This window comes from Miniopterus natalensis, chromosome 4 (genome assembly GCF_054644295.1).
Source record: "Miniopterus natalensis isolate mMinNat1 chromosome 4, mMinNat1.hap1, whole genome shotgun sequence".
Lineage (NCBI taxonomy): Eukaryota > Metazoa > Chordata > Mammalia > Chiroptera > Miniopteridae > Miniopterus > Miniopterus natalensis.
The window spans coordinates 26266983-26291673 of NC_142084.1; the positions used below are offsets into that span (position 1 = coordinate 26266983).

The 24691-nt window shown below is 57.2% G+C and overlaps 2 protein-coding genes across 4 annotated transcripts; one reads left to right on the forward strand and one right to left on the reverse strand.

Moving 5' to 3' along the window:
• Positions 1–510: 510 nt before the first annotated feature.
• PRR7 (proline rich 7, synaptic) lies at positions 511–9737 on the forward strand. Its single transcript, XM_087816453.1, has 3 exons — positions 511–596; positions 8380–9035; positions 9193–9737. Exons 2-3 carry the CDS (start codon positions 8624–8626, stop codon positions 9588–9590), a joined length of 810 nt encoding a protein of 269 aa, XP_087672579.1. The 5' UTR covers positions 511–596; positions 8380–8623; the 3' UTR covers positions 9591–9737.
• Positions 9738–10310: 573 nt separating this feature from the next.
• Positions 10311–24455, reverse strand: DBN1 (drebrin 1). Of its 3 annotated transcripts, XM_087816452.1 has the most exons (15): positions 24249–24455; positions 19478–19533; positions 18774–18886; positions 18533–18607; positions 18291–18437; positions 18073–18150; positions 17667–17818; positions 17498–17561; positions 14156–14215; positions 13944–14067; positions 13098–13235; positions 12593–12763; positions 11459–12162; positions 11073–11175; positions 10311–10905 (listed from the first exon to the last, which is right to left on the reverse strand). In XM_087816452.1, the coding sequence occupies exons 1-15, from the start codon at positions 24332–24334 to the stop codon at positions 10835–10837; spliced, it is 2142 nt and encodes a 713-aa protein (XP_087672578.1). In that variant the 5' UTR covers positions 24335–24455; the 3' UTR covers positions 10311–10834. The 3 variants fall into 3 exon arrangements, with proteins under 3 accessions (XP_087672578.1, XP_087672577.1, XP_087672576.1); XM_087816451.1 differs by lacking the exon at positions 13098–13235 and having other exon boundaries at positions 24249–24453; XM_087816450.1 differs by lacking the exon at positions 13098–13235 and having other exon boundaries at positions 17498–17818.
• Between the last annotated feature and the right edge of the window lie 236 nt (positions 24456–24691).

Here is a 24691-nt window from a genome sequence, read left to right on the forward strand (position 1 = left end):
ACACAGTGGGAGGGGCCTTGAGTTGGAAAGAGGCCATGAATTCTTGAGTTGGCGACACACTGGGGTACCTGTGTGCAGTGCCTGTCAGTATGTCAGGGCCTGGACTTGTGTGTGCTCTCCAGGCGGAGGGGGTGTGTGTGAGAGAGGGGTCCGAGCCTCGGCTGCTTGGCTGAGCATCCTGTGTGCTCTGCCGATTGTGTGCATTGGGTTTGCTTGCATGTGCCAGGCCCAGACAGCCTGTTGCCAGAAGGTGTGCTGCGTGGCGAGAGCACATCCCCTGTGCAAGGGGAGCCCGGCGGGAGGGGTACGTGGGTCCTCAGCCTTTGGCTCCGAGGACTGTCTCCTCAGCGGCGAGGCGCGGGGGGCAGGGGCCCTCCGCTGGCGGCCGCGCGCCCGCGCACGCCAGGCTCAGGACGCGCCGTGTACGCGCCCGTGCGCGCGCCTCGAGGCTCCAGCCCCTCTTTCGGAGCCACCTTCACTGCCACAGTCAGCTCCCCCGGGCCGCCGTCGCCTCCCCCCGGCCAGGGGCTCTGTCCACCGGGCCGCGCCGCTCCCCCGGAGCCAGGAGGACGAGCTCAAGGAGGATGCCTGGGCCCGTGAGTACCGCGGCGGCGGCAGCGAGCTGGTGGGCACGGAGTGCGGGTGGAAGACAGTCCCCGGGCCGGCCCCCCTTCCCGTGGGCAGCTCTGCGCCCCGGTTCCGGGTCGCTGCCCTGGACCCTCGCCCCGGCCAGCCCTCCCCCCAGCCCCCACCGCAGGGAGGGAGGGAGGCAGAGGGAGGGCGCCAGTGAGCAAAGGAGCCAGAGCAGGGCACGAGCAGCCACTGGTTCGCTTGGAAACGGTTGCCACAGCAACGGGGTTGCGCTCCCCGGTAACGCGGCTGTGGGGCCGCGACACCCCTTCCCACCCCTCCCCCACCCCACGCGGGGCTGCAGCCCTAGGGCGCAGTGGGAGAGAGGATGCGGGGACTCCCTCTCTTGCGGTGGGGGGAACTTCGCCCCTCTGGGCGGTCTGGGTGTGCCTGCCTCCACAACCCGTCGAGGGTGGGGGTGGAGGGCGAGTGCTCTGTGGAGCAAGATCTGGCTCCCACGTGGCTGCAGTCGTCGCAGCAGGGCTCCTGGGGTGGCTGCAAATGTGGGGGAGCCCTGGCCTGCCGTGGCAGGAGGAGGCATGGAGGTTGGGTCTAGGCCCCACCACCCCCACCGCCACTAGCACCACCTGCCTTTGAAATGGCCCAACCAGAGTTGGGTGCCCCAGAGACGATGTTCCTTACCTGGGGAGAGGAAAAAAGCTCGAATCCCTCGTCCTCACGGCCAGGGCATGTGCCAAACGCGGCTTGGGCCAATAGCGGGTCTCTGATCCTTATTCCAAGCCACCATTCTCCAAGGAGGGGTGGGAGCAGCGTGGGCAGAGGAAAGGACATTGCTGACCTGGGGAAGCTGAAGCTCCGGCCAGATGGGAGCGCCCCAGCCCATTGTCTGGATCACAAGTGTCCCTTTCTTGTCTGAGCACAAAGCCCAAACTGTGCTGGGTGGCATGCAGGTTGGCTGCAGGCTGGCCAGTTCCACATGGAGATGCCTTGACCTCCAGGAGAGCTCCTCTGGGAGGAAAGTGGCAGTGGAGACAGAGGAAATGACCTCTGGCTCCCCTCCTTACCTCCCTTCAGCGTCAGTGTGCTGGGGAGAGAAACAGTCTTCTAGCCAGTTCTCCTGGGCCTGACTCAGCAGATGCCAGCCCCTACTGACCACAGACCTCCACCACAACCGCCACCCTTGGCTTTCCTTTCCTGTCCAGGGAGGTGTCCTGGGCACCAGAGATGACCATTACCCTGGGCATTTGAGACCTTAGCATAGATGCCCATAGATGGGCGGTGCCCTGTGTTAGGCCCAAGTCTCCCTCCCACAGACAACAGTGCTTTGGGGATTATTCACAGGCCCTTTTCATTCTATTCTTGCTCTGGGGTGAGGGCTCTGCATCCATTGTTCCTAATCCTTACAACAGTTGAGCAAGGTAAGTCTGTTATCCTCGTTGTAGAGTTGAAGACTCCTCAGGTTCAGGGAGATAGTGACTTACCCAGGGTCGCACAACCAGTCAGTGTGGAGTTAGGTTTCCAGGGCCAGATCTGTTGGCATAGCCCCTCTGCCTGCTACACATCTCTTGTGAGCCAGGCAGGCAAAAATGGTGGAGCCTTCTAGAGGAGCATTCTTAACCTTCTTTCACATTCCTTCAGTGAGCAAATGTCATCTTTCTGGCCTTGGTACACCTTTCCTTCTAGAAAAATCAGCCAGATTCTTGCTCCCCCAGATGTTCTCTATAGAACTGTTCTGCTGCCAGGTTGGCTCCCTCCCTCCCTCTATTTTCTCTCTCTGGGAAAGACCAAGCAGTGAGGTCTGCCTCAGTCTCCTGGGAAACCCCCAAGGTCCTAGTCCTTAGTTTGTGGCCTGATCACCTTGCTGCCTGGCTGTGGGAGAAGGAATTTAGCAAAGAATGGCCCATGTGGTGCTGGCCCCTGTGGGTGCTCAGTCCAGCTCAGTGGTTGGAGACCCAAATGCCTCCAGGGCCCAGGGGGCAATGGAATGAATGAGGAATGCCAGGGAGCTACTCAGCTGCAGTCAACATCACCATGTGAGAATGTGGACTAGGTATGACCAACCAGATTGTCCAGTTTTCAAGATGAGCCAGAAATCCATACTTTTATGTAAAAACTCCTGGTTTTTAAATGTTGGCAACTAATTAGACTTTTTAAAAAAATTGATTGTGAGCCAACAAAACACATCCATGAACCTTGTCCAGCCTGTGAGTCACAAGGCTGAGATCTCTGGTCCACAGTAAAGTGATGGCATTTTTTGCCAGACCATGCCAAGCTTGTGTAGACATAGTACAATGGTCTGGTTTCCACATTTGAGCCTCTTGAGGCTACAAGATGCTAGCATTTGGTTTGTCACATGCAGCTGTATACACTGGTTTTGAGTATTTTCACCTCCCTCATCAGTTTTATTCCTCCTTGTGCTGCCAGGCAGGATACATCATCCTTGTCTTACAGGTGAAGGGTCTTCAGCTCAGGCCTGAGACTAGCTGGGATCAGGTCAAACAGCCCCAACAGGGAAGAGCAGGACAAAAGCAAAATTTGAACTCAGGGCTCCCCTTTCAGTGCTCTGTGTGTTACACCAGGCTGCCCCTCAGAAGAAGGGATCCTCATTTCCCCCTTCACCCCCCAGGTGTAGCCAACTCCCATGGAGGGACAGGTCCGAGTATAGTAGATACTGACCCAAGTAAGGTTTCTGTGCCCACAAGCCCCCTGGGGCACCAGTCTCTGTTGTCCTATTTGCAGTTCCCCAAGCCCTGGGTTCCTGGCCCAGTGCCAGGGTTGGGTCACAGAGATGCTATCTACAGGTAATGGGTGCCAAGCCAGTACCTTGGCCTAGCTAGAAAGGAGGTTCTGCCAGCTCCATGCCTGGCTGACTTTGGCAGCTGGGACAATTCCCATCATCTCTCTCTGGCCTGAGTTCATCTGTCTTGGTGTGGGAGGGGTGTAAAAATGTCACCAGTACCTTCCTGAAATGCCCTTCCTGCCAGGACAGTAGACTTTGCAGTCACCTGGGCTTCACAGTGTGGGCCTGAGCTGGCCCCAGCTCCTTGTCTGTAGAATGGGGATGGCAGTAGCACCTTCTGGGCGTCACTGAATGTAAAGAGGCTAGCAGTGAGCCTGGCATGTGCAGGGCACACAGGACAGGTTAGCAGCCACTTCCTTCTCTTTTTTTTATTATAAAGCATTTTTTAAATTGAATTTATTGGGGTTACATTGGTTAATAAAATTATTAGGTTTCAAGTGTACAATTCTATAATATATCATCTGTATATTATATTGTGTTCACCACCCAAAGTCTAGTCTCCTTCCATCACCATTTATCTCCCCTTTACCCTCTTCTACCTGCCCCACCACCTACAGCAGCCTTCTTCCACCCCACCTTCACTCCTCACACACACTGTCCTCCCTCCCGCCTCTGTCCCCTGGTCTTAGTCCCTCTTCCTTCACTTGGCTAGTAGCTCTGGCCTCACATGTAGGGAACCTCATGACCCAGAACCCCAGCTGCCTGGGATTTCCTCTGCCCAACCCAGAGATCCTGGCAAATGCTTCCATGTAGTCTTTTCCTCTTAGTTACTCAGATGTATGGTCCTCGACTTGCTTATAAAACAACCTGCAAGGACCCAGAGCTGGGTGATGGCCTCTTTCCCAGTGACATTTTGATGAATGGCCAACATTTCCCAGGAATGAATTGGATGCAGACCCGGCTCTTGAGGTGTTCCTTGTCCCTATGGCTAAGAGACCAAATAGGTAACTGGACACCTGCAATCACTCCTTCAGCAAGTGTTTTTTTAGCTACTGTGTGCCAGGTGATCAAGACAGATGCAGCCTCTAGTGTTGGACACAGGCCGCTAGAGAACACTGTAATATCTTTGGGCTTCTCATCCAGCCTGGGGGGGTGAGGTGGTTCAGGGCTGACTTATCCAGGGAAGTGACAAGTGAGGCCGTGAGGCTGAGTAGTGAGCGCTGGGGCACTAGCAGTGAGGCTGTATTGCAGGCCCCCTGGAGAGAGAAAGCAGAACTTTAGGCAGTGCAGAATGGAAACATGGAGCCCTGAGAGGTAAGGCTGAAGGGGCCTTGACAGAAGCTCATCTTAGAGTCCATAATCTAGGTCAGTGGTTCTCAAAGTGTGCTCCCTGGACCAGCAACACCAGCACTTGCTGGAAATTTGTTAGAAATGCCAGCTCTCAGGCCCCACCCCAGACCTGGGAGTGAAGCCCAGAACTCTGTTTTAACAAGCCCTCCATGTAGCTCTGATGCTTACTCCAGTTTGAGAGGCTCCCATCTAACTGTGTTAAAGAGCTGAGCTGTCTCCTGAGGCAATGGGGAGTTGCTGGAGGGTTCAGGCCAGAGAGGGCCTGGGGAAAATGGGCAATGTGGAGAGTAGGTAGACTGGGCAGGAACAGAGCGCAGAAGTAGAGAGAGTGGTGGCAACCATGGTAATATGGGCCTACGTGAGAAATGCTGGTGGTCTGGCCAAGACAGTGGCAGGGGGACCAGAGGGAGTGGACAGATGAAGACACATTACACTGTGAGTAAAAACAACAGGATCTGGTGGATAGAGTAACTGTTGGGTCCTTTGCTGAGATAAAGGACCAGTAGCAGATCTTTGGGGTCTGCGGCTGGGGAGCTGGGGTTTTTCATGCAGAGAGGCAGTGTGGTAGGTGCCTGTAGGGGTGCACTAGGCTCAGAATGAGAGATCTAGGTGACCTTGGGTATCATTTAATCTCTTTGAGCTAAGTGTTCTCATCTGTCAAATGAGAAAAATGCTAACGCGTTCTCAGGATGATTGCGAGAACGACCTGTGGGTGGGTGGGGAGCACCTTGGGGACACACACATCTCTGTTGAGCATCTCCAAACCCTTTGCATGGATTAGCTCAATCTTCACCATAGTCATTGAGGGGGAGACTGAAGGGACATGGAGTTTAGGAAACTCACTGCCTTGGGCCTCTCTTTCATCCCTCTGCTGTGCTCCTGGTGAGCATGTGCCATCAGAAAACTGTACAAAGCAATATGCTCACTCTACAAATAAATCAAGGCGGAATCCTAAAAAATGTTCAAATAACTCACAAAAAGGTAAGAAAAGAGAAAGAAGAAACAAAACAAATCATAAAATGGCAGATTTAAGGATGAGTCCATCTGAATGCATCACTCCTAACAGCTGGAGTAGGACACAGAGCAGGTATTTGCCATGAACCGTCTGGAGGGGCTGGGGAAGATGAGTGGCTTTGTACAAGAGGCTACAGCAGTGTCTTCTGGAAGCATGACAGAGGCCCAAGGAGCAAAGGGACAGCTCCTTGGGGAGCCCTTGAGCAACTTGGCCTGATCAGGAAGCAGTTTTAGAAAAGCCTGCACAAATGTCTTGATGATGATGGATTGAGCACCTACTGTGGATTAGATGAGATGGACTGAGTAATTCCTGTGGGCCAGATACTGGGCAGGAGGCAGGCCTCAAGCAGGGTCCCACACTGGAGTGTTGGTGCCAGTGTGGGGTCAGAGGGACAGCTCAATTGAAAGACTTCCTCTCATGGACACACAGTGGCCTAGTCTAAAATGCAACAGTGGTTTCTGCCTCCTGGAGGGCACAGTGGCACTCAGCTGGTCTTGGGTATAGCCTGCCCCAGTCTGTCCTAATGCCCAGCCAGCTGCTCTAGGCCCCTGAGAGCAGGGTCTCTGTGGTTTTTTTCCTGGTTAACGCTGGAGCTGCCATCCCGTTTCTCCTCCACCCTGTAGCCTTTTCCCACTCTTGAGCTGAGGGCTGATGGCCAGAAGGGCCAGGGCCTTGGTGGGAAGGAACAGGAAGGCACATTTTGGCTATAAGCTGGCCAGTCTGCCCATTGTCCCCGTGGCTGCCAAGTCCTCATGTACATGCTTATGTGCACCAGGCTTTTCATGTACTGCTCAGTTGTCATGTAGGGGAAGGTGTTTTGACACTGACTTTGGATTCAGACTCAGGCTAAATCTTAGCTCCTCCCTTATTAGCTGTGTGACCTGGGGCAAGTTCATTTCCCTTTCTGAGCTGGTCTCATTTGTCAAATGGACCCCCCACTGAGAAAGCACTGTTGAAGATCACACAAGATTCTGCATGGAAAGGGCCTAGAACAAGGCCTGACACGCAGTAGACAGGCCTTGGCAGGTATCTCTGTCTCTAATTCAGCTAAACATCACCTCCAGCCTCAGAAGTGCCTTTTCTGACCCAGAGCTGTTTCTGTTTGCAGGCCAAGGGGCCTCCTAGTTAGTACCAACTTCCTCTGAGCATTCCTGAAAATTCCTGCGGGCTCAGGAAAAGGAGAACAACAGATTTAATTAACTCCCAGTGACTGGCAGCATCGTGTTTTTATCTGGGCTTCGTCACCATGGCAGCCTCATGGCAAGGTTCTGGAGGGGGTGGGTGGAGCTATTGTTCCTGCCATTGTCTGTTCTGGAATGCAGGCCCAGGAGAAAGGGACTGGCACAGGCACCAAGTGGCACATGGCACAAGGCAGCGGTGTAGTCTGACAGGAACCCTCTTGGGGTGGCCTGTGCCCTGGCTTTTCCCGTTTGCTGCCAGACCAGTCTGAGATGGCTTGTTGTTGAGCACCCAGCTTGGGGCTCAGGCCCACCATGGCCCCCAGAGCTGAATGTGTGTGTTCCTTGGACATGCTGAGGATAGGGGTGTCCAAGAGACCTCATAATGTAGTGCAGGCAGCAGCACTCTTCCACCTCAGGCTAGGATTTTGTAGCCAGGCTTGGACTTAAATTACAGCACTGCCACCTGCCATCTACACAGCTAATTGCTTCCCCCTTCCTCATCTATAAAATAGGAATAATTAGTTACCCCAAAGGGTTGTATTTGAAAGCCCCTGGGTATAAGGCATTCAAGAAGGGCTCATTTCTGTTCTGCGGGGGTGGTGAACACTCGCTTGCCATCTGTCACTCCGCAGTCAGAGTTCCCTCCTACATACCTCTTAGGAATGCAAGGTTCCCCTCTCAACCCTGGCTGTGGAGGGGAGTTGGAACGAGAGGTGCCCATCTGGAGTGATGCGGGACCAGGTGGTACCGAAGACAGCTACTTTTCCTCCCCTCCGCGGAAAGGGAAAGGAATTGAGGAGAAGCGACCCAACGTCCTGGAGCTAGAAGGAGGGCAGGGCCAAGTGGGGCTGCGCAGGGGTAGGAGGCGAAGGAACTGGGATCTGGCGGTGGAGGCGCCTAGAGGAAAGGAAGAGGGAACAGCCCACGCTCGGCGCGTATTTGGCGCAAAGGCAGGTGACACGCAGTAGCAACCGGAACCAGGAACCACCCGCCCGAGCCCCGCTACAAGAGCGGCAACAACCGAAGGTCGCGGTGCTGGCTGGGATGTTCCGTGCTTTGGGCAGCCAGGAATGGGAACGGGTACAAGACCTAGAGTGCCAGGGGCTGCTAGGCACATGCATAAGGCTGAAGCTGGGCGCCGATGGTTGCTTGTGGGGCTCTAGAAGGTGGGCCACCCTTTCCCCGCCGCCAGGCAACGGAGCTGTGCCGGGGGATGGGGGTGGTGAGTCTCCCTTGCGCAGAGGCTGCCTGGCCTTCGCGCGCCCCCTGCCGGCCTGCCTGGGGTTCCCTCGGCTCAGCCGCAGCGGCCGAATCTCAGAGCCGGGAAAACCCTACACGGGAAACCTCGGGGTATGACGTCACCCTCCTCGGTGACGTCACCGCCCCCCGGGTTGTGTGGGGGTTCCTGCAAAGAAGGCATCCCCGGGACTGCGCAGGGCACCAGCAGGGAAGTCGTCGGGGGCTGCAGCGCGCCTTCACCGCGCCTTATGTCTGTCCCATAGGTCCCGCGCGGCCCCGGGTGAGGCCTGCCCGCGCGCCCGCCGGCACCATGGGAAGGAGCGGGCACCGATGCTGCTGCTCCCCGCCGGCGCGCGCAGGACTTGAGCCCCTCCCCAGGCAGCCCCCAGCCCCAGGTCCCCGAGTGACACTGGCGGCGCCTGGGTGTGTGGCGCGGGGGCCCGGGGCCACGTAGAGGAGCCCAGTGTCCAGTGAAGCAGCCGAGGACCCGCCGCCCGCGCCGCCGCCATGGTTATGTCCCAGGGCACCTACACGTTCCTAACGTGCTTCGCTGGTTTCTGGCTTATCTGGGGGCTCATCGTCCTACTGTGCTGCTTCTGCAGCTTCCTGCGCCGCCGCCTCAAACGGCGCCAGGAGGAGCGACTGCGTGAGCAGAACCTGCGTGCCCTCGAGCTGGAGCCCCTAGAGCTCGAGGGCAGCCTGGCCGGGAGCCCCCCCGGCCTCGCGCCGCCGCCACCACCGCACCGCGGCCGCCTGGAAGCGCCGGCGCACGCGCACCAGCACGTGCACGTGCACCCGCTGCTGCATCACGGGCCCGCGCAGCCACACGCCCATCCGCACGCACACCACCACGCGCTGCAGCATCCGCAGCCCCCGCACCTCTCAGTGCCGCCGCGTCCCTGGAGCTACCCGCGCCAAGGTAAGTGCTGACCGAGGCTGGACACCAACGGGGTGGGCGGGGCCTCGCCCACCGCCCAACCTAGGAGGGAGCGGGCTGGGCCTGGGGCTGGCTAAGGTTTCTGCGGGAGGCTGGGAACCGGTCGCCTCACGCCTTCGGACCGCTTCCCACTTCGCAGCGGAATCGGACATGTCGAAGCCTCCGTGCTACGAAGAGGCGGTGCTGATGGCCGAGCCGCCGCCGCCCTACAGCGAGGTGCTCACGGACACGCGCGGTCTCTACCGCAAGATCGTCACGCCCTTTCTGAGCCGCCGCGACAGCGCCGAGAAACAGGAGCAGCCGCCGCCCAGTTACAAGCCGCTGTTCCTGGACCGAGGCTACACGTCGGCGCTGCACCTACCTAGCGCCCCGCGGCCCGCGGCGCCCTGCCCTGCACTCTGCCTGCAGGCGGACCGCAGCCGCCGGGTCTTCCCCAGCTGGACCGACTCGGAGCTCAGCAGCCGCGAGCCGCTGGAGCACGGAGCTTGGCGCCTGCCAGTCTCCATCCCCTTGTTCGGGAGGACTACAGCCGTATAGAGGGGCGCCCGGCGACCCGAGCCCTAACAGCCGATTCCTGGTCTGACTGCGGGGCTTTTTAAATGCTTCCTTTGGACTGCGGGGGGTGGGAGGGATTTCTTACCCCGTTTGTTACATTTTGAGGATAATAAAGGTGTGTGATCTGGTTTGGTACAAGCGGAAGGGGACACCCACTGCTTGCGCCCAAGGTTCTGATGGCGAGGTGTGCCTGGGCCTTGGCAGGACGAAAGCTGAATGCGCTTTTCAGCTGTTAAGTGGCTGGAGGATGCAGAACTATACCTGAGGTTAGCCTGCTTCCCCCAAGAGCCTCAGACCCCACCTTCCCTGCTCAAGAAATCAGTGAGGGCGTCCCTTGCGGCCTTGGAGGTGGGAAGAATCGGGAAAGGGGGTCAGGGCAGGCGGCCCAGCAGCAGGCCCAAAGGGATCTGGATTTCTTTATTAACAGACATGAGCACGACCCGTTACAGAAGTTTGTGCTTTCCAAAAAACAGTTACTGAATGTGAAAAAGGAACCCAAGCAAAGAGGGAGGAGTTGGGGAGGAGCCACCCAAGCCCCGGGCCCCACCCATAGCCCTGACCTGAATCTCGCCTAAGGCCTCCAGCCTGGGACCCGCCCAGCAGGAGGGGGCAGGAAAGGGCTGGGAGGCTGAGGGGCCCCAGCTGGGCCTACTACTTCCTTTGGGCCAGGTGGGTAGGGGTCAAGAGAAGGGCGGGGAAGGGTTCCCAGGGAGCCAGAGCCCACGAGCCATTTATTGCCATGTTTTCAAATTCGTGCAAAATATCTGAAGCCCTGGACAGAGAATACAAAGTGATCTTTTTCCAAGAAACATAAAACTAGGAAAAGAGGTGGGGGACATTTTCCCACCAGAGCTCCCCCCTCACCAGGCCCCAAGCAGGGTGAGGCCTCCACCCCGGCCAGCTGAGTGAGCAGGGAGGGCTAAGCGCTACAATCCGGACCGGGGAAGGAAGGGGGTGAAATTTGCAACAGCGTCTCAACTACCAACGGGAGGAAAACCAGTCAACTGTACAAGTCTCCTATCAACTTTTTTTTTTTAAAAAAAAGAAAGAAAAGCTGTAAAAGTCAGGCCCTGTGGGTAGGGAAGCGGCCAAGTCCCGGGACAGGGCCGGAATCCGGAGTGGGTGCCAGGCGGAGCTGCTTCGAATGCAGGCGCGGCGGGCCATCTGGACAAGGCCGGCGCAGGTGGGTAGCCTTGGCAAGGGCAGCCTGAGGGCTGGCGCCACTGCTAATCACCACCTTCGAAGCCCTCCTCCTCTTCAGGGACTGGGTCTGCATCCCAGCAGGTGATGTCGATTTCTATGGTGTTGGGAAGGGAGGGGAGTTAAGGAGATAGCCAGCAGATCCACAGCTGTGTCCCCCAACCCTTGGCAACCGTGCCAGCTATGTGGGGGGGAGGGTGCCTTCCCACACTTGAACCCAGCACCCTCATCAGATTTCCAACCCATCATCCATACCCCTACTACCTGGAGGCTTATTGTAGAACACAGGAGGCGGAGCCTTTGCACATAGATCTTCTGATTGGGCGAACTCCTCCTCCTGTGATTGGCTGAAGTACCCCTCACTGGCCTGTGAGGAAAGCACCAGGTTACTGTGGCCCCACCCAGCAAGACTAGGGCTGACCTACCAGGCCCCAGCCCGTTTCCCGGGCAACCAGTGATTCCATCCATGGTTGCCAAGGAAACAGACACCTGCCTTGGGAACAAAAGCAGAGCTGGCCCAGGGAAGGGGAATGGAATAGAGCTTTCCCCTAATAATGTGGGTCACAGAGAAAGGGGGTGCTGCTGCAAGCCTAAACACGAAGGGTCAGTATCCTGCTCAAGCCCTGACTTCCAACCCTGCCCTGCCCTACCTGAGTCCCCTCCTTCTGGGTGGTCTCGCCATTGGTCAGCAGGTGGGGCTCAGACTCTGGCTCTAGCTCTGGCTCTGGCTCTGGCTCCAGCTCTGGCTCCTGATCCAGCTTCTCTAGAGCAGAGGGTGGAATTGAGGCCTGGGGGACAGCCAGGGGCTCCCCTTCCACTTCCTCCTCTGGGTCACAGAAGGTGGCCGGCGGCTCAGGTAGCTCATCAAAATTGAGGAGACTGGCACAGACTTCACCTGCTGATGGCAGTGGCTCCTGAGCCCCCTCATCCAGCAGGGGCACCTCTGCCAGAGTGACCTCAGCACCTGAGGGTGCTGTGGGGGCCCTAGGCTCAGCCTGGGGTGGGGAGGCACCATCCCCATTGCCAGGCCATAGGTCAATGAGGCTGGCAGCGGCAGGGGTGACGGTGTTGGCAACAGCGGTGTCAGCAGCAGCAATGTTGGTTTCAACGGCAGCAGCTGCCTGGGTGTCAGTTGCAGTGGTGTTGGCTATGGCAGGCTCCAGAGGGGCAGCCAGGACAGCCTGCTCAGGAGCCACCATGAACATAAAGTCCTCTATGGGGCTGCCTTGCCCCTGGGGAGGCTCCGGTGCCTGAGGGGGCTCCTCCACGGGGCCAGCCCAGGCCTGAGGGGCTGCAGCTCTGGCCTCCTTGCTGGTCCCTTCGCTATCCAGGCCGGGGTCAGGCTCCTGGGTCTCTGTTACAGCACAAATGGAGGAGAAATATGTGACCAACTTCCATCAGGGAAGGCCATGGGCAGCCACCCTACCTACCCTGCCCATGCATTAAAGATTTGACGACCTCCTGGAAAGAAGACCTCCACTAACAGCTCCATGCAGAGCACCCTCCAGCACCCACTGGGCCCTGCTGCCCCTTTACCTAGTGTCTCCAAGCCACTCAGCAGCCTTGGGAGGAAGGCCTGATTCCCACTCCACGGAGAGACACTAAAGTTCAGAGGGTAGATCTGACTGCCATACCAGGGCTCCTCCCTGCCACAGCTACCTCCAGGACAGTACAGTTTGGGTGATGGGTGGCCCAGGTCCCTGGGGAATTGTTACCATGGCCACCTGGGTTTCTCAGCACAAGGACTGGTGAGAGGCCCAGTACAGCTAGGGCCCCTCATTTACCTTGGGTTTGTGGGGGTGGGGGTGGCAGTGGTGGAGGCTGCGAGGAAGTGACCTCATCCAGGGCCCGCTCGATCTGCTCGGAGACAGGGGTAGAGGCTGTGCTGGAGTCAGATGGGCTCCGGGTGGGGATGGGGGTGGGTGCCATCCTCCGGTGGCTGTCCAGGTGGCTGCCTATGGAACAAATCCCCACACTGGTCAAAGAGGGCCCTGAAGCCACGTGGGACTAGGATTGTACACCTCAGGGCCTGGCCAGCATCTCTTCTCTGGAGTCTGGGTGGGGGCTGGGAGCTCACCAGGCCCCCCAGGGGCCACCACAACTCCAGACCCTGTAAGCCAGGCCCCTGGGGGCCAGTGCCCCTTCAGGGCCAGGGAAAAGAGGCAGGCAGTACCTGCTCTGGGGACAAACACCAGAGATCAGTGGTCAGGCTGGGGAGTAAGGGCAGGGGTGCTTCTGGGAAGCGGGGCCCTCCTTACCCCCCTGCCGAGGCCTGGGGCTGCTACCTACATGGGAGGGAGGAAGAGAGGTTTGGGGTGCGGTGACAGGTGATATAGGGAAAGGGAGTCCGTGGAGGGGAGGAGGAGGAAGAGGAGGAGGAGGAAGGCCCACTGTCCGATGCCTTTATGAAAGGGCAGTACGGACGACCTGCCGAGAGAGACAGACAGAGAGAGAGACAGAGGACAAGAGAGGGTCAGTCTCCCCCACCCCCGCCCCAAGGCCTCACCCACCCCCAGAGCTGACCCCGGATGTCCAAGCTGCCTTTGGCCAGGGTGCACATTCAGCCAAGCTGGGCTACAGCCTCAAGCTGTCAGATGACTCCCACCAGCACCAGCCACAAACAGCAAGGAGCCTGCCCAAAGCAGCCAGCCTCTGCTAAGCACACGCCCAGGGACAGCCTGCCCCACCCCTGAAGCCCCAGCACAGGCCAAGCACACACACAGTCAAACACTCAGACCAGCAGACAGGGAGCAGGAGGGTGCTTCTGGGAAGGCAGAAGCTATAAGAACCCTGACAGGGAACCTGGGTGCAGGCTCCAGGACGCCAGCCCACCTCACATGCACCATAGCCCTCAGGCAGGACCTGGTTCAACCCCAGCAGGGCCACCCCCTACTGTCAGGGGGGTGCCTTAGCCCATGCCAGAGCTGCCCAGATGGCCTCTAGCACTGCCCACTGCTCAGCCAGCCTTTTCAGTCCTGCCACCTGGGAGGCAGTGGGTGGGAGCACGTTTAATGAATAACCTTGCCTTCTCCAAGGTTCCTTGGGCAAGATTTCCCTTCCAAAAAATAGTGCCAAAGAGGCTCAGGGCCAAAACCTGAGGAGTGGGGGTCAGGTGGGGGTGGGACCTGGGACTACCTGGTCGATGGTTGAAGGGCGAGGGCACATCGCAGCTGCCCACAGAGGCTGATGCGACTCGTTCCTGCTGCTTAAAGAACTCCCGTGGGTTGTCAGGACGTTGGGCAATAATAGCTGCTGCCTCCTGGGGGCACAAGAAAAGGATCATGGCCAGGCTGGCCAGGCTGAGGCAGTCCCTGCTGGACTCACCTGCCCTGTCCCCCAGCTCTCACCTCTACCTCCGATTCTGACTTCTTCATCTGGGTCTCCTCCTCTTCATCTCTCCGGTCACCCTGGAAACCAAAGGGACAGTGTCCTGGGCACCCCCCACCAGCTCTTGCCTTCTTATAGCCCCATGCTTCCTCCACAATCTGGCAGGAAGAGGTTTGCAGGTGGCACATCTGCTCCCTTCGCCGCCACCACACAGCTCCTCTCCATTCAAAAGGCCCTCACCCACCTCATCTCCAGCCTGGACAGGTGCCTGGGCACCCAGCTCAGCTCCTCCTGCTCCTTCACCCCAGGCACCCAGGGTCATCCAGGAGTGCTCTCTGCTTTGTAGCCAACTTTTCCTGAGCCTCCTACCCCAGCACCCGGCCAACAGCGCCACGCCCATCATTGCTGTCTGGATCTCATAAGCATCGTGACTGAGGCTTCGTCATTAACCCCCCCCCCCACCTCCACCTCAGGCTTGGCCCACATTCCCCTCCCCCTGCCTGACCTAGCCCATCACCTCTCCAACAGCTCCCTTCTACCCTGACCTGCCCACACATGCTGAGATGTAGATCTAAAGTCATCAGCATGACATAACAGTTTTCATTCCTGGAACATGCATACCATTTACCACTTGGTATGACTCTCTCCTCTCAAATGCCCAATTCCCACCCCAGCTCCAACTCTTCCTGCTTCTGGCCTCAGCTTGGGCACTGCCTCCTTGGGAAGAGGTCCCTGGCCCATTTAGGTCATTTCCTTCTTTGGGTCCCCACAAGGTGTTCTAGGCACACACCACAGATTATACTGTGTCAGAAATCTCCTGTTTTGGGGATAAGTCCCCTGCCCTTTGTGGGTTACAGGATGAGAACTCAGGTCTGTGTGTGAGTGGCCAGCACGAGGTTGAGTTGACACACGTTTGCTCAGTTGAATTCACTACACCAAAAGCCTCTTAATCGGTGTTCCCTGCTGCTCCTGTGGCAAATGGAGCAGGAGACTGAAAGGCGCGAAGAAAAAGCTGCAGGTAAGGTGGAGAAGTAACAGGGCTCCTTTGTTTTTCAAAGTATCCCCCTTCAAGAGGGTTGTCACCCCAACCACAACTTCGAGTCTTCCAGAATGAGGTCTAAACTCCTCTGACCTTGCTCTGTCTTCCCAAATTCCCCGGCTCTTCATCCCACTGCGCTCCCATCAGTCTCGCCTTCCCATAATGTATATCCAATCAGCATTTTTGGATACTCTGCCCTGCCTAGTATAACCTCTCTAGGTTCCTCTGCCTCATTTGAAAAAAAGGCCAGAGGCGATTTTTCACCTACCAACAATGTGAAAAACACTGTAACAAGTTAGAGCTGTGCATAGGAAAAAGAGATCAGTACACTAACTATAAGGGTGACAGTACTGCTGTACCTGAGCATTTGCAGATCAGGAGCTGCCTGGCAGCCCAGGCATAAAGGGAACTCAGACAAGGAATGCAATTCTTATCAGAGGAGAAGAAGCATTTTACAGTTCTAAAGTCCAAAGTTTCTCACATGAGACCTTCCTTAGAGGACCTGAACTTGTAAGGCCACTATAATGACCTGCTAGAACATCCACTGTCACTACCACACGAGCCACACTTGAAGGGTCAGATGGGACTATAAAATAATGGTGTAAGTTCCTTAAGATTTTGCTTGAGCCCTAGCCCGTTTTGCTCAGTGGTCAGAGCATCGGCCTTTGGACTGAAGGGTCCCGGGTTCAATTCCAACCAAGGGCATGTACCTTGGTTGCAGGCTCAATCCCTGGCCCTGGTCGAGGCACGTGTGGGAGGCAACCAATCGATGTGTCTCTTTCACATCAGTGTTTCCCTCTCTCTCCCTCCCCCCCCTTTCCACTCTCTAAAAAAGCAATGGGAAAAAAATATCCTCTGGTGAGGATTAAAAAATATATATATATATATATATCCTTGGGCGAGGGAAAAATTTTTGCCTGAAATATTGATAATTAGTGCAGATAAGTGATCAGCTCAGGGGTACTATTCTTCCTACTTTGAGTGTGTGTGAAATTTCCCATAAAAAGCGTTTTCAAAAAAGCCCTTGCTCTGAACAAACTAAGTGTAGTATATAGATACAATGGAATATTACCCTTAAAAAGGAAGGACACATTGTGACACATGGATGAACCTTGAAGAAATTATATTGGGTGAAATAAGCCAGTCACCAAAGGAAAAATTCTGTATGATTCCATTCATATGAGGTACCTAGAAAAGTCAAATTCATAGATTGCCAGGTGCTGGGGGGAGGGGAGAGTGGGGAGTCAGTGTTTAATGAGTACAGAGTTTCAGTATGGGAAGATGAAAAAAAATCTGGAGATAAACAGTGGTGATGTTTGTACAACATGAATGTACTTAATGCCACCAAACTGTATATTTAAAAATGGCTAAGATGGTGGGACATGTCATGTTATGTGTATTTTGCCACAATTAAAAATAAACTCTTCAGTTAATTTCATCTTGCTCACCTTCTCCCCCATATTGCTAACACCTGGCACATGGCAGGTGGTGACAAGGGTTCGTTAAATGAATGAGGCTGGAGCTTACCAACTGCACATCACCTCCATCCATCCAGAGGCTGGTGGGACTGGAATAACCTATGATAGCTATTTAATGCCAATTCCTGTAGAGTGCCCTGCCTCCTCCATCCCAGTCCCTGTGGGTGTAGCCCTGAAGCTCCTTTGAGTCCCCAAGGCCCAACATTTGCCCATCCCAGTCCCAATCCAGAGGAATATCGCCCACCTCCCATCCCAAACTACCTCACCACTAAATGACCTTAATTCAAAGCATGAGGATTTGACTCTACTGTGATTTTCAAAGGGCCAATCCACTGGCCCTATGGGACACCCAATGTTTGAAGGTTCAGAAAGCATCCCTGGAACAAGGGACTGCTCCAAAAAAGACACTACACACACACAGTGCATTAGATGCTCAGAGCACCAGCCCAGATTCATTTGTGTGGCTCTGCAGCACTAATGTTGTGGGGACCAGGTCTCGAGCCCCCTAAGTGCAGAAAACATGTCTGATCTACCTGAGCCCCTCAGGCCTTGCTTGGCGGGGGGGGGGGGGGCAGGGGAGCCTGGTCAGTAAGGGTCTGGGTCAAGGTAGATTTTCCTCTTTCAGTCTAAATTAGAAGCTTCTCCAAGGATGTCTCTTTACACAGCCAGGGGCCAGACCTCACATAATAGAGTGGCAGGCCTGACACTTCATGACACCCTATGCAGCAGTACCCAGAATACCCAGCACTGTCTCCAAGCCACTGATATCCCCAAGAGGCTCAGGAACACAGGGACCATCCTCATTTCCCTGACCAGGAGACTGGGAGCCCTAGCTAAGCACTTACAAAGATAGACTGCTCCTTCAACCGCCTCTTGGCCTCCTCAGCTTCTAAAGTCTGCTGTTTCCTCCTGAAATGATAAGTGGGCATAAGTGGGCACACACCCCTTACTGAGGGCCCACGTGGACCTGCCTGCCGCAGAGTGGGGCCTGCAGCATGGCAGGGCTGGGCACACCTGTGTTCCTCGATCTGCTGTTCCCTCTCTCTGTAGCGCCGTTCCCGCTCCTCCTGCTCTTGCCGCTCCTGCTCCATCCGCTCTTGCTCAAACCTGAGTCTCTCATCCAGGGCCTTCTTCCGCTCCTCCTCCTTCCTTAGCTCTTCCTCCTTCTGCAACCACCCATGCCAAGGCAGTGTAGGCCCTGAGCCTGGGGGCCCCCTTGTCCCTCCAGCCCATCCCCAACCCAGGGATGGTGAGGTATGGGTTCTGGGAAAGGATGAGTCCTCTGGGCATAAGGTTCACACTTTCAGCTGATGGAGCACATGTGATGGGACACACTGTTGATAGGGGACTTGGGGAGAGCTCAGGGCTACCCTATGGGGTCAGGTCAGCTCAGTCTGCAGGCTGGGATCAGGGTCCACACCTTGGCCTGCTCCCAGAACTGCTCACGGTTAATCCGCTTCATTTCCACAGCTGCATCAGTCTTCTGATAGGTGGTGCCCTGCAGAGTCAAATGGCCTGGCATGAGCTCCGAGAGCAGGCTGAGTGCTCCGAGAGTTCCTACCAGAAAAGGCTGAGGACTGAGAGAGCCAGAGTAGGCAAGCCCCGGGCAGGGCCAGCCGGCCTCAGACACACACTGACCACCGGCTCAGCATTCTCATCTTCGCGCAGCCGAAGTCGATGCAGCACAGGGCTGGAGAGCCGTGCCAGTCCATTGGAAAGCCGCTGCCCAATGGCACCCGCATCTATGTCTTCCACGCTGCTGGCATTCACAATCACATCGACTCCCTGCAGCAAGAAGGTGTGTTCAGGCAGTGTGACTCCCTCCCATCACCACCACCAGCATACGGACCCTGGGTAGCTGGCACCATCCCCACTCGCACCTGGAAGAATTCAGCCACCTTAGCCACATGGCTGGCACAAGCGCATTTGCGGGCATCAGGCACGTCTTCACCAACCTGCGAATAAAGAGGGGGTTGGACAAGAAGGGACAGTAGCCCAAGGCCCTGGGCTCTCTTCCCAGGGGTGTAGTGGGGTTCTCTCCAGAAGTGTCAGTGGGTGGGGCAGGGTGGAAGATAACTGTTCTGGGGTCTCGGCCCCCTTCCCCAGCCCACAGCTGCATACCCAGTTGATGAGCACGTATTTTGGCAGAGCAGCCTGGGAGTCCTTGACGCTGCAGAAGCCGTACATCACCTTCTGGTTCTCAAAGTGGCCTGAGAGCTCCTGCAAGCCCCCATCTGGGGGAACCAGGAGGGTGTCAGGACTCCAGTCTCCTAACCCTTACCCCACAAAGGGCCTGGAACCCAAAGGAAAGACTCCTCTTGTGGGCTCTGCAGGCACCCCCCCAGGAATCTGGAGGTCGCAAGTTCTGTGTTGGTGTGAGAATGGCGGGCAGGTACCAGCTTTGCCTTTGAATCCCCAGGGCCTGATTTGGGGTAGGACTGAACCTTCACACATTCTCATATCTCACAACATACTAGTGCCCAGTTCAGCAAAATAAAGCATTTGCGCTCTGGAGAAAGTGGGGGAGATCTGGGCCATCCCTGCCAGGCCCCTAACCCCATAGCTATGTGATTTTGGGCAGTCATTCTCCCTCTCTGAGGTTGTCTTCTCATAATCAAATAGGGAACAAGGCCCCCACCCTCCCCACCCTGGGGAGCTTAGGGATGACCAGGAAGGACACTTGTCAGACAAGGGTGGGTCTGCTGGATGCAGGCGAGGAGGTGGCCAGGAGCCAGGCAACCTAGAGCCAAGTGGGTGGGGAAGAAAACAGAGGAGGGGGGAGGATAACCGGGAGAAAAAGCCAAAGGAATGGCTGGAATTCTTACCTCCTGATGCTGCAAGCTTGAGGTCATCTGAGCCATCCTCATATGTGTACAGTGCCCTGGGGAGAGGGAGGGGTGGCTCTTAGAACTGTCAAGGCCTAGGCTGCCAATTTTGGGTGGGGACAGCTGTAGGGAGGAGGAGGGACACAGAGGACAGGACAGGAAGGGGGTTTTGCCCCAGCACTCGCTGCCTGACAATAGAGCTAGGAACCACTTCTAGAGGGAGGGAAGCTCTGGAACCTGGTAGAGGGGAGCCTGGGTCAGGTGGGGAATAAACAATGGGGGTGAAGCAGAAATCACTGCCCATGTGTCACATCCTGAGAGCCCTGGTCCTGGCAGCCTACAACCCAGCAAGCCGGTGTGAGATGGAGATTCCAAGGCGATGGTTCCTTGGTTACTGTTCCCTGGCTACCACGCTCCTCATCCCCCATTGGCTGTTGCCAGGCATATGTCTTGGTACCCACTGCCCCTCCCCTCACAGCAGGGGAAGGGGAGGAGAGAGAACCTGGTGCTCACTCTGATCAGGGCATCCCCTCGTAACCATGGCAACCCAGCGACTGGCACATGACCGGTCCAACTGCAGTCTCCTGAACACAAAGGACCCCAGGGACACGCCCTCAGCCTTAATCTCTGCCTCTCTGAAATGTGGATGAGGTCACCCAAGTTACTCTTGCCCAGACTGTGGCCCCCAGGGTGATTTTGCTCTCCTGGTCTTCCAGCCCCTAGGCCACCTCTGCTCCAGCTGAGACCCTGGCCTCCTGGGATTGCCAACCTTTCCTTTGGCCTTAGCTTCACCAGAAAGCTGACCCAGCAGCCTTCCTCCTTCCTAGCTTTTCTTCCCCCCAGGTGGTAGTGGCACAGCATCCATTTCACAGAAGGGAAGGCAGAGACGTCTGCTCCCGAGGACCCCCTTTGAGAGAATAGGCCTGGGGCAAGGAAGACGGGCCTTGTTCCAGAGGCTCCAGAGGGCTCAGCCCCTTCCCCAGTTCCCTATTGCCAAGGCTGGAGGCATGGACTAGGAGGGGTGGCGGGAGCACAAGGAAGCCAGAGAAGAGAAAGGGAGTCAGTGGAAGAATCAAGGGGAGGAAGAAAGAGTCGACAAAAGAAAGGAAGTGAAGGGATAAAGAAGAAATAGGGGAAGGAGAAAGGAAGGGAAGGGAGAGAAAAAGGCGGAAGGGATAGAGGGAGGAAGCAGGAAGGAGAGAATGAAGGAGGGCCTGGCCTAGCCCCATGAGGTCAGTACAAGTCGTTGCTAGGGACACACACACACACACACACACACACACACACACACAGATTCCCAGGATCCCTCCCTCCTGAAAGGACACAGGTGGGCTGTGAGGCGGGCAGCTCTTGGTCCAACTGTTGCCCGGGCCCCAGTGCTAGCAGCTGCTTTCCAGAACAGCTGTCCCACCACCTGTCTGGCTACCCTAACCCACCACTGGGAACAAAGGGCCCTCAGAGAAGCAGGGTCTGTCCTTCCCAATTCCACAAATGAGAAACTGAGGCAGAACTCTGAGACCCTGGTTCCCAGACACTGCTTTAGACAGCATATCTCTCAGGGATGAATGTCAGCCTCTCAGAGGCTCTGAGGGCCCTTGCTACTCCCAGGAACACTTTCCCTGGCCCTTCCACCCTCAATCCCTGCCTACCTCCCTCCAGCCACCTTTCTGACTGTGGCCACAGCCATGACCTGGCAGAAACCATAGCTAAGTTCAAAGACTTCAACAGGCCTTCAATCCTGAGCTCTACCCACCTGCCTTTCCAGCTAGACCTCTGTATCCACACCATACACCTGGGTCACACTGGATGGCTTCCTGATGCCAAACACAATTCTAGGTATTTCCCACCCTTGAGACTTTGCATGTGATGCCCTTCACAGAAAGGTCTGACCTGTTTCTCCACCCCATGCCCACCTCTGGCAGAAATCCCTCAGGGTCCCAATGCCAGCTCTCCAGGAAGCTGTGCATCTCCCCAGACCACTTACCACATCCCAGCAGGGATGGGAAGAGGCATCTGAGCCCACCCCAGATCTCACTAAACCATGCTTCTTAAATACATCAGAGGCGGCCTGGGCCTAGATGGCACAAGAAATCAGGAGTGGGAGAACCAGGAATCTACATATCTCACCAGCTCCAACCTCTGGAGACAGACACTGCCTTGGACCTAAGCTTCATGAAGGCGGATGTCTGACTCAGTCAACCAACACTCTCTGGGTCCGGAGTCCAGCACACAGCAGCACCAGTAGGTATTTGTGATACTGACACAAACTCTGAGAAATCATCTAGGCCAGAGAAATTGGACTGAAGTGAGGTGGGAGCTGGAACATAGCAGCTCCAAGGAGATGCTGGGGCCAGCTGAGGTGAGAGGCTGAGGGTAGGCAGACCCTTAAGATAATCACACTCTCAGGATGTTAGAGCTGGAAGAGCCCTGGATGGTTGAACCCAATCCCCTCTTCTTTCCTTTTACTTCTTTTATTAAAAAAATATGTTTATTGATTTTAGAGAGAGAGGGAGGGAGAGAGAAAGAAACATCGATATGAGAGGGGAATATCGATGGGCTGCTTCCTGCACATCCCCTCCTGGGGATCGAGCCCGCAGCCCCGACAGGTGCCCAGACAGGGAATCGGTGGCTGGGAAGATGCTCCACCAACTGAGCCACACCAGCCAGGGCCCCTCTTCTTCTTTTCAAGAGGACCAGAGAGGAATGGGTCACACAGTAAATCATGTCACATACAGGGCAACACTTGCTCTTCCCACTACACTGACTTCCTGGGTTTCCTGCTCCCAGCGACTGGGCAGTGGTCCATTTCAGAGGCTCTGCCACCAAGAAGCAAGCTCCCTACCACCCTCACCATTCACGCAAAGTAAGGGAGAGCAATGACAAGCTCCCTTTACCCAGGCAGCAGTTTTATCCAAGACACCTTCCTCTGGCCTCTGAGTGCAGGGTCTGCTCCTGAGTCCTGAGACCCCACTGGCAGCTGGGGGCATTCATGCCCCCACTGCAGGATGTGATCTTCACACTTTTTACAAAATGCTATCTAGGCCCCCGAGAGTGAACAAATGTGTGCACATACAAGGGTGTGTTTGTGCATCTGCGTGTGTGTGTGTCCCACACAAAACCCAGATGGGAAGTGACACGTGGCAGTGATGAATAACTAGCTTTGGCCACATGGATACTGCTTGGTGATGGGAGCCCAGGCCTCTACTGAGCAGGATGCAGGCCAGCAGTGGCTGTGTGGTCCAGCACTGCGCCTCCAGAGTTCTGCTTTTGGGAGGTTAAGGACAATGGTATGGTGATAGACAGTACCCCTAGACTGAGGAAGAGGGGGGCATTCTGAGGTGGACAGTGCCCCTCTCCAGGCGGGGCCCATAATATCCCAAGGCCAGCTCCTCTACCAGGCCAAGTCGGCCACTTGCCCTGAACTCCTCTCATGATCTCAACCCCCAGGAATAGGGCTGGGACAACGGGCGGGCCGCCTGCCCACTTAGCCTGTACTGGCCTCTCCTGTGACTGACCTGCAGAACATGGGAGCTTGTCTCCCGCGTCCATCTCTCCAGGCAGGCCTGGCTGCCCGCCAGTGCTGCAGTACTGTGGCATGGACATGGACGTCTGGCCATTTACCCCTCCTCCAGCCCCCAGGTCAGTATCCCTATGGGAATGCCCTCCCTTACTTGGGCAAGGCCAGCCCAAGTGAGGTCCCTCAGGTCTGACCTCACTCTGTGCCTCGGTTTACTGCCTGCCAGGGGGAGTAAAGGTCTGGGAATAGAATGAGCACCTGGCCCAAAGATGAGTATTTTTGGGGGGGGTTCCTGAATGGGGCAATGTGGACCCCCTTGGCTTTCTAACCACCCTGGGGATTCCAGCCCCAGAGCAGGTGGTCCATCCTTCCTAGAGCTCAAGGGGAGACAATAGCTGGGGAAGTGGAAGAGGGGAGCCCAGCTCCTCCCCCACCAGGGAGCTGAGAGCCCCTTGCACTGGGTGATGAGGCCAAGGGCTTAGAAGATCTACTCAGCTCCTCATCCCTCCCAGGGGATCCCTCCAGGCTTGTGTGCTTGAAGGGTTCCTCCCAGGGTCTCTAGCTGGCCCTCTAGGTAGGCAGCTCAGCCCCCTTGGCATCTCCCAGTCCAGGTGCCCAGTTCCTGAAATCCCCTTCATCCCTGCCTCCTCCGCAGCCCCGGAGAACAGGAGTCACCCGGCGGCTGCCATGTGGCAATGAACATCTTTCCATCACACCCCAACTCCGAGAGCCCCCCTGGTGGGCGGGGCGCCCGGGCCCCTCGCCCTCTGCTCCTCCCCCGCCCTAGCGTTCCTTTGTGCTGTGGCCGGCGGTCCGGGCTGGGCCAGGCGGGCTGAGCTGGCTCCGCCGGCTGGGTCCCCGCCCCGTCCCCGCCCGGTCCGCGCCCGCTCGAAGGTAGCGAAGGTGCCCTTGGCCGCCCGGTGCACACCTGTCCCCCAGGCCCGGGGCGGGGGATGGGCTCCTGTAGGGCCAAGAGCCCGGGGCCACGCGTCCGGACCTCGCATCTCTCCTGCCCGCGTCCGGCCATCACTCCCATCCCGCTCCTGAGCGGCCTCGGGGCGCTCGGGGCCGGCCCGCACCGCTCGGCCCCTCCCCCGGCGCGCACAAAGGCAGCCCCGCTCGCCCCTCCCGGGCCGCTGCACCATTTCGGGTTCGCCCCCACCTTTCCCGACGGCCCGGTGACGGGCCGGATGGAAACAAAGGCGCGGCGGCGCGGGGACAAAGGGGCCGGGGGGCGGGGGCGGGGGGGCTCACCAGTCGGCCGCGCTCTCCTCCCGGATCACCTCCTCGTACGCCGCCAGCAGCTCCAGGCGGTGGCCGCTGAAGCTGACGCCGGCCATGCTGCGGGCCGGACCGAGGCCGAACGGTCAGATGCACGGACAGACAGACAGAGGAGGAGGGAGGGAAGGAGGGAGTCACCGCCGCCGCCGCCTCGGAGCCTCTGCAGCGCTGCGAGCGGAGAGAGCCAGCGGCCGGGGGAAGGGAGCCGGCCGGCGGGGGGCGGGGGGCGCTGGCTCCGCCCGGCTCGTCCCTCTGCGCTCGGTCCTAGCGCCGCCCTAGCCCGGCCCAGGGGGAGGTCCGCCCCCCCTTCCCGGCCTGCCTCGGGCGCCCCCGCGCCCCTCACCCAGCGCCCCTGCAGATCGTCCCCCCCGCTCTCGAGGCCTGTCCCACCCGCGTCCCAAACCCTCCCCTACCGT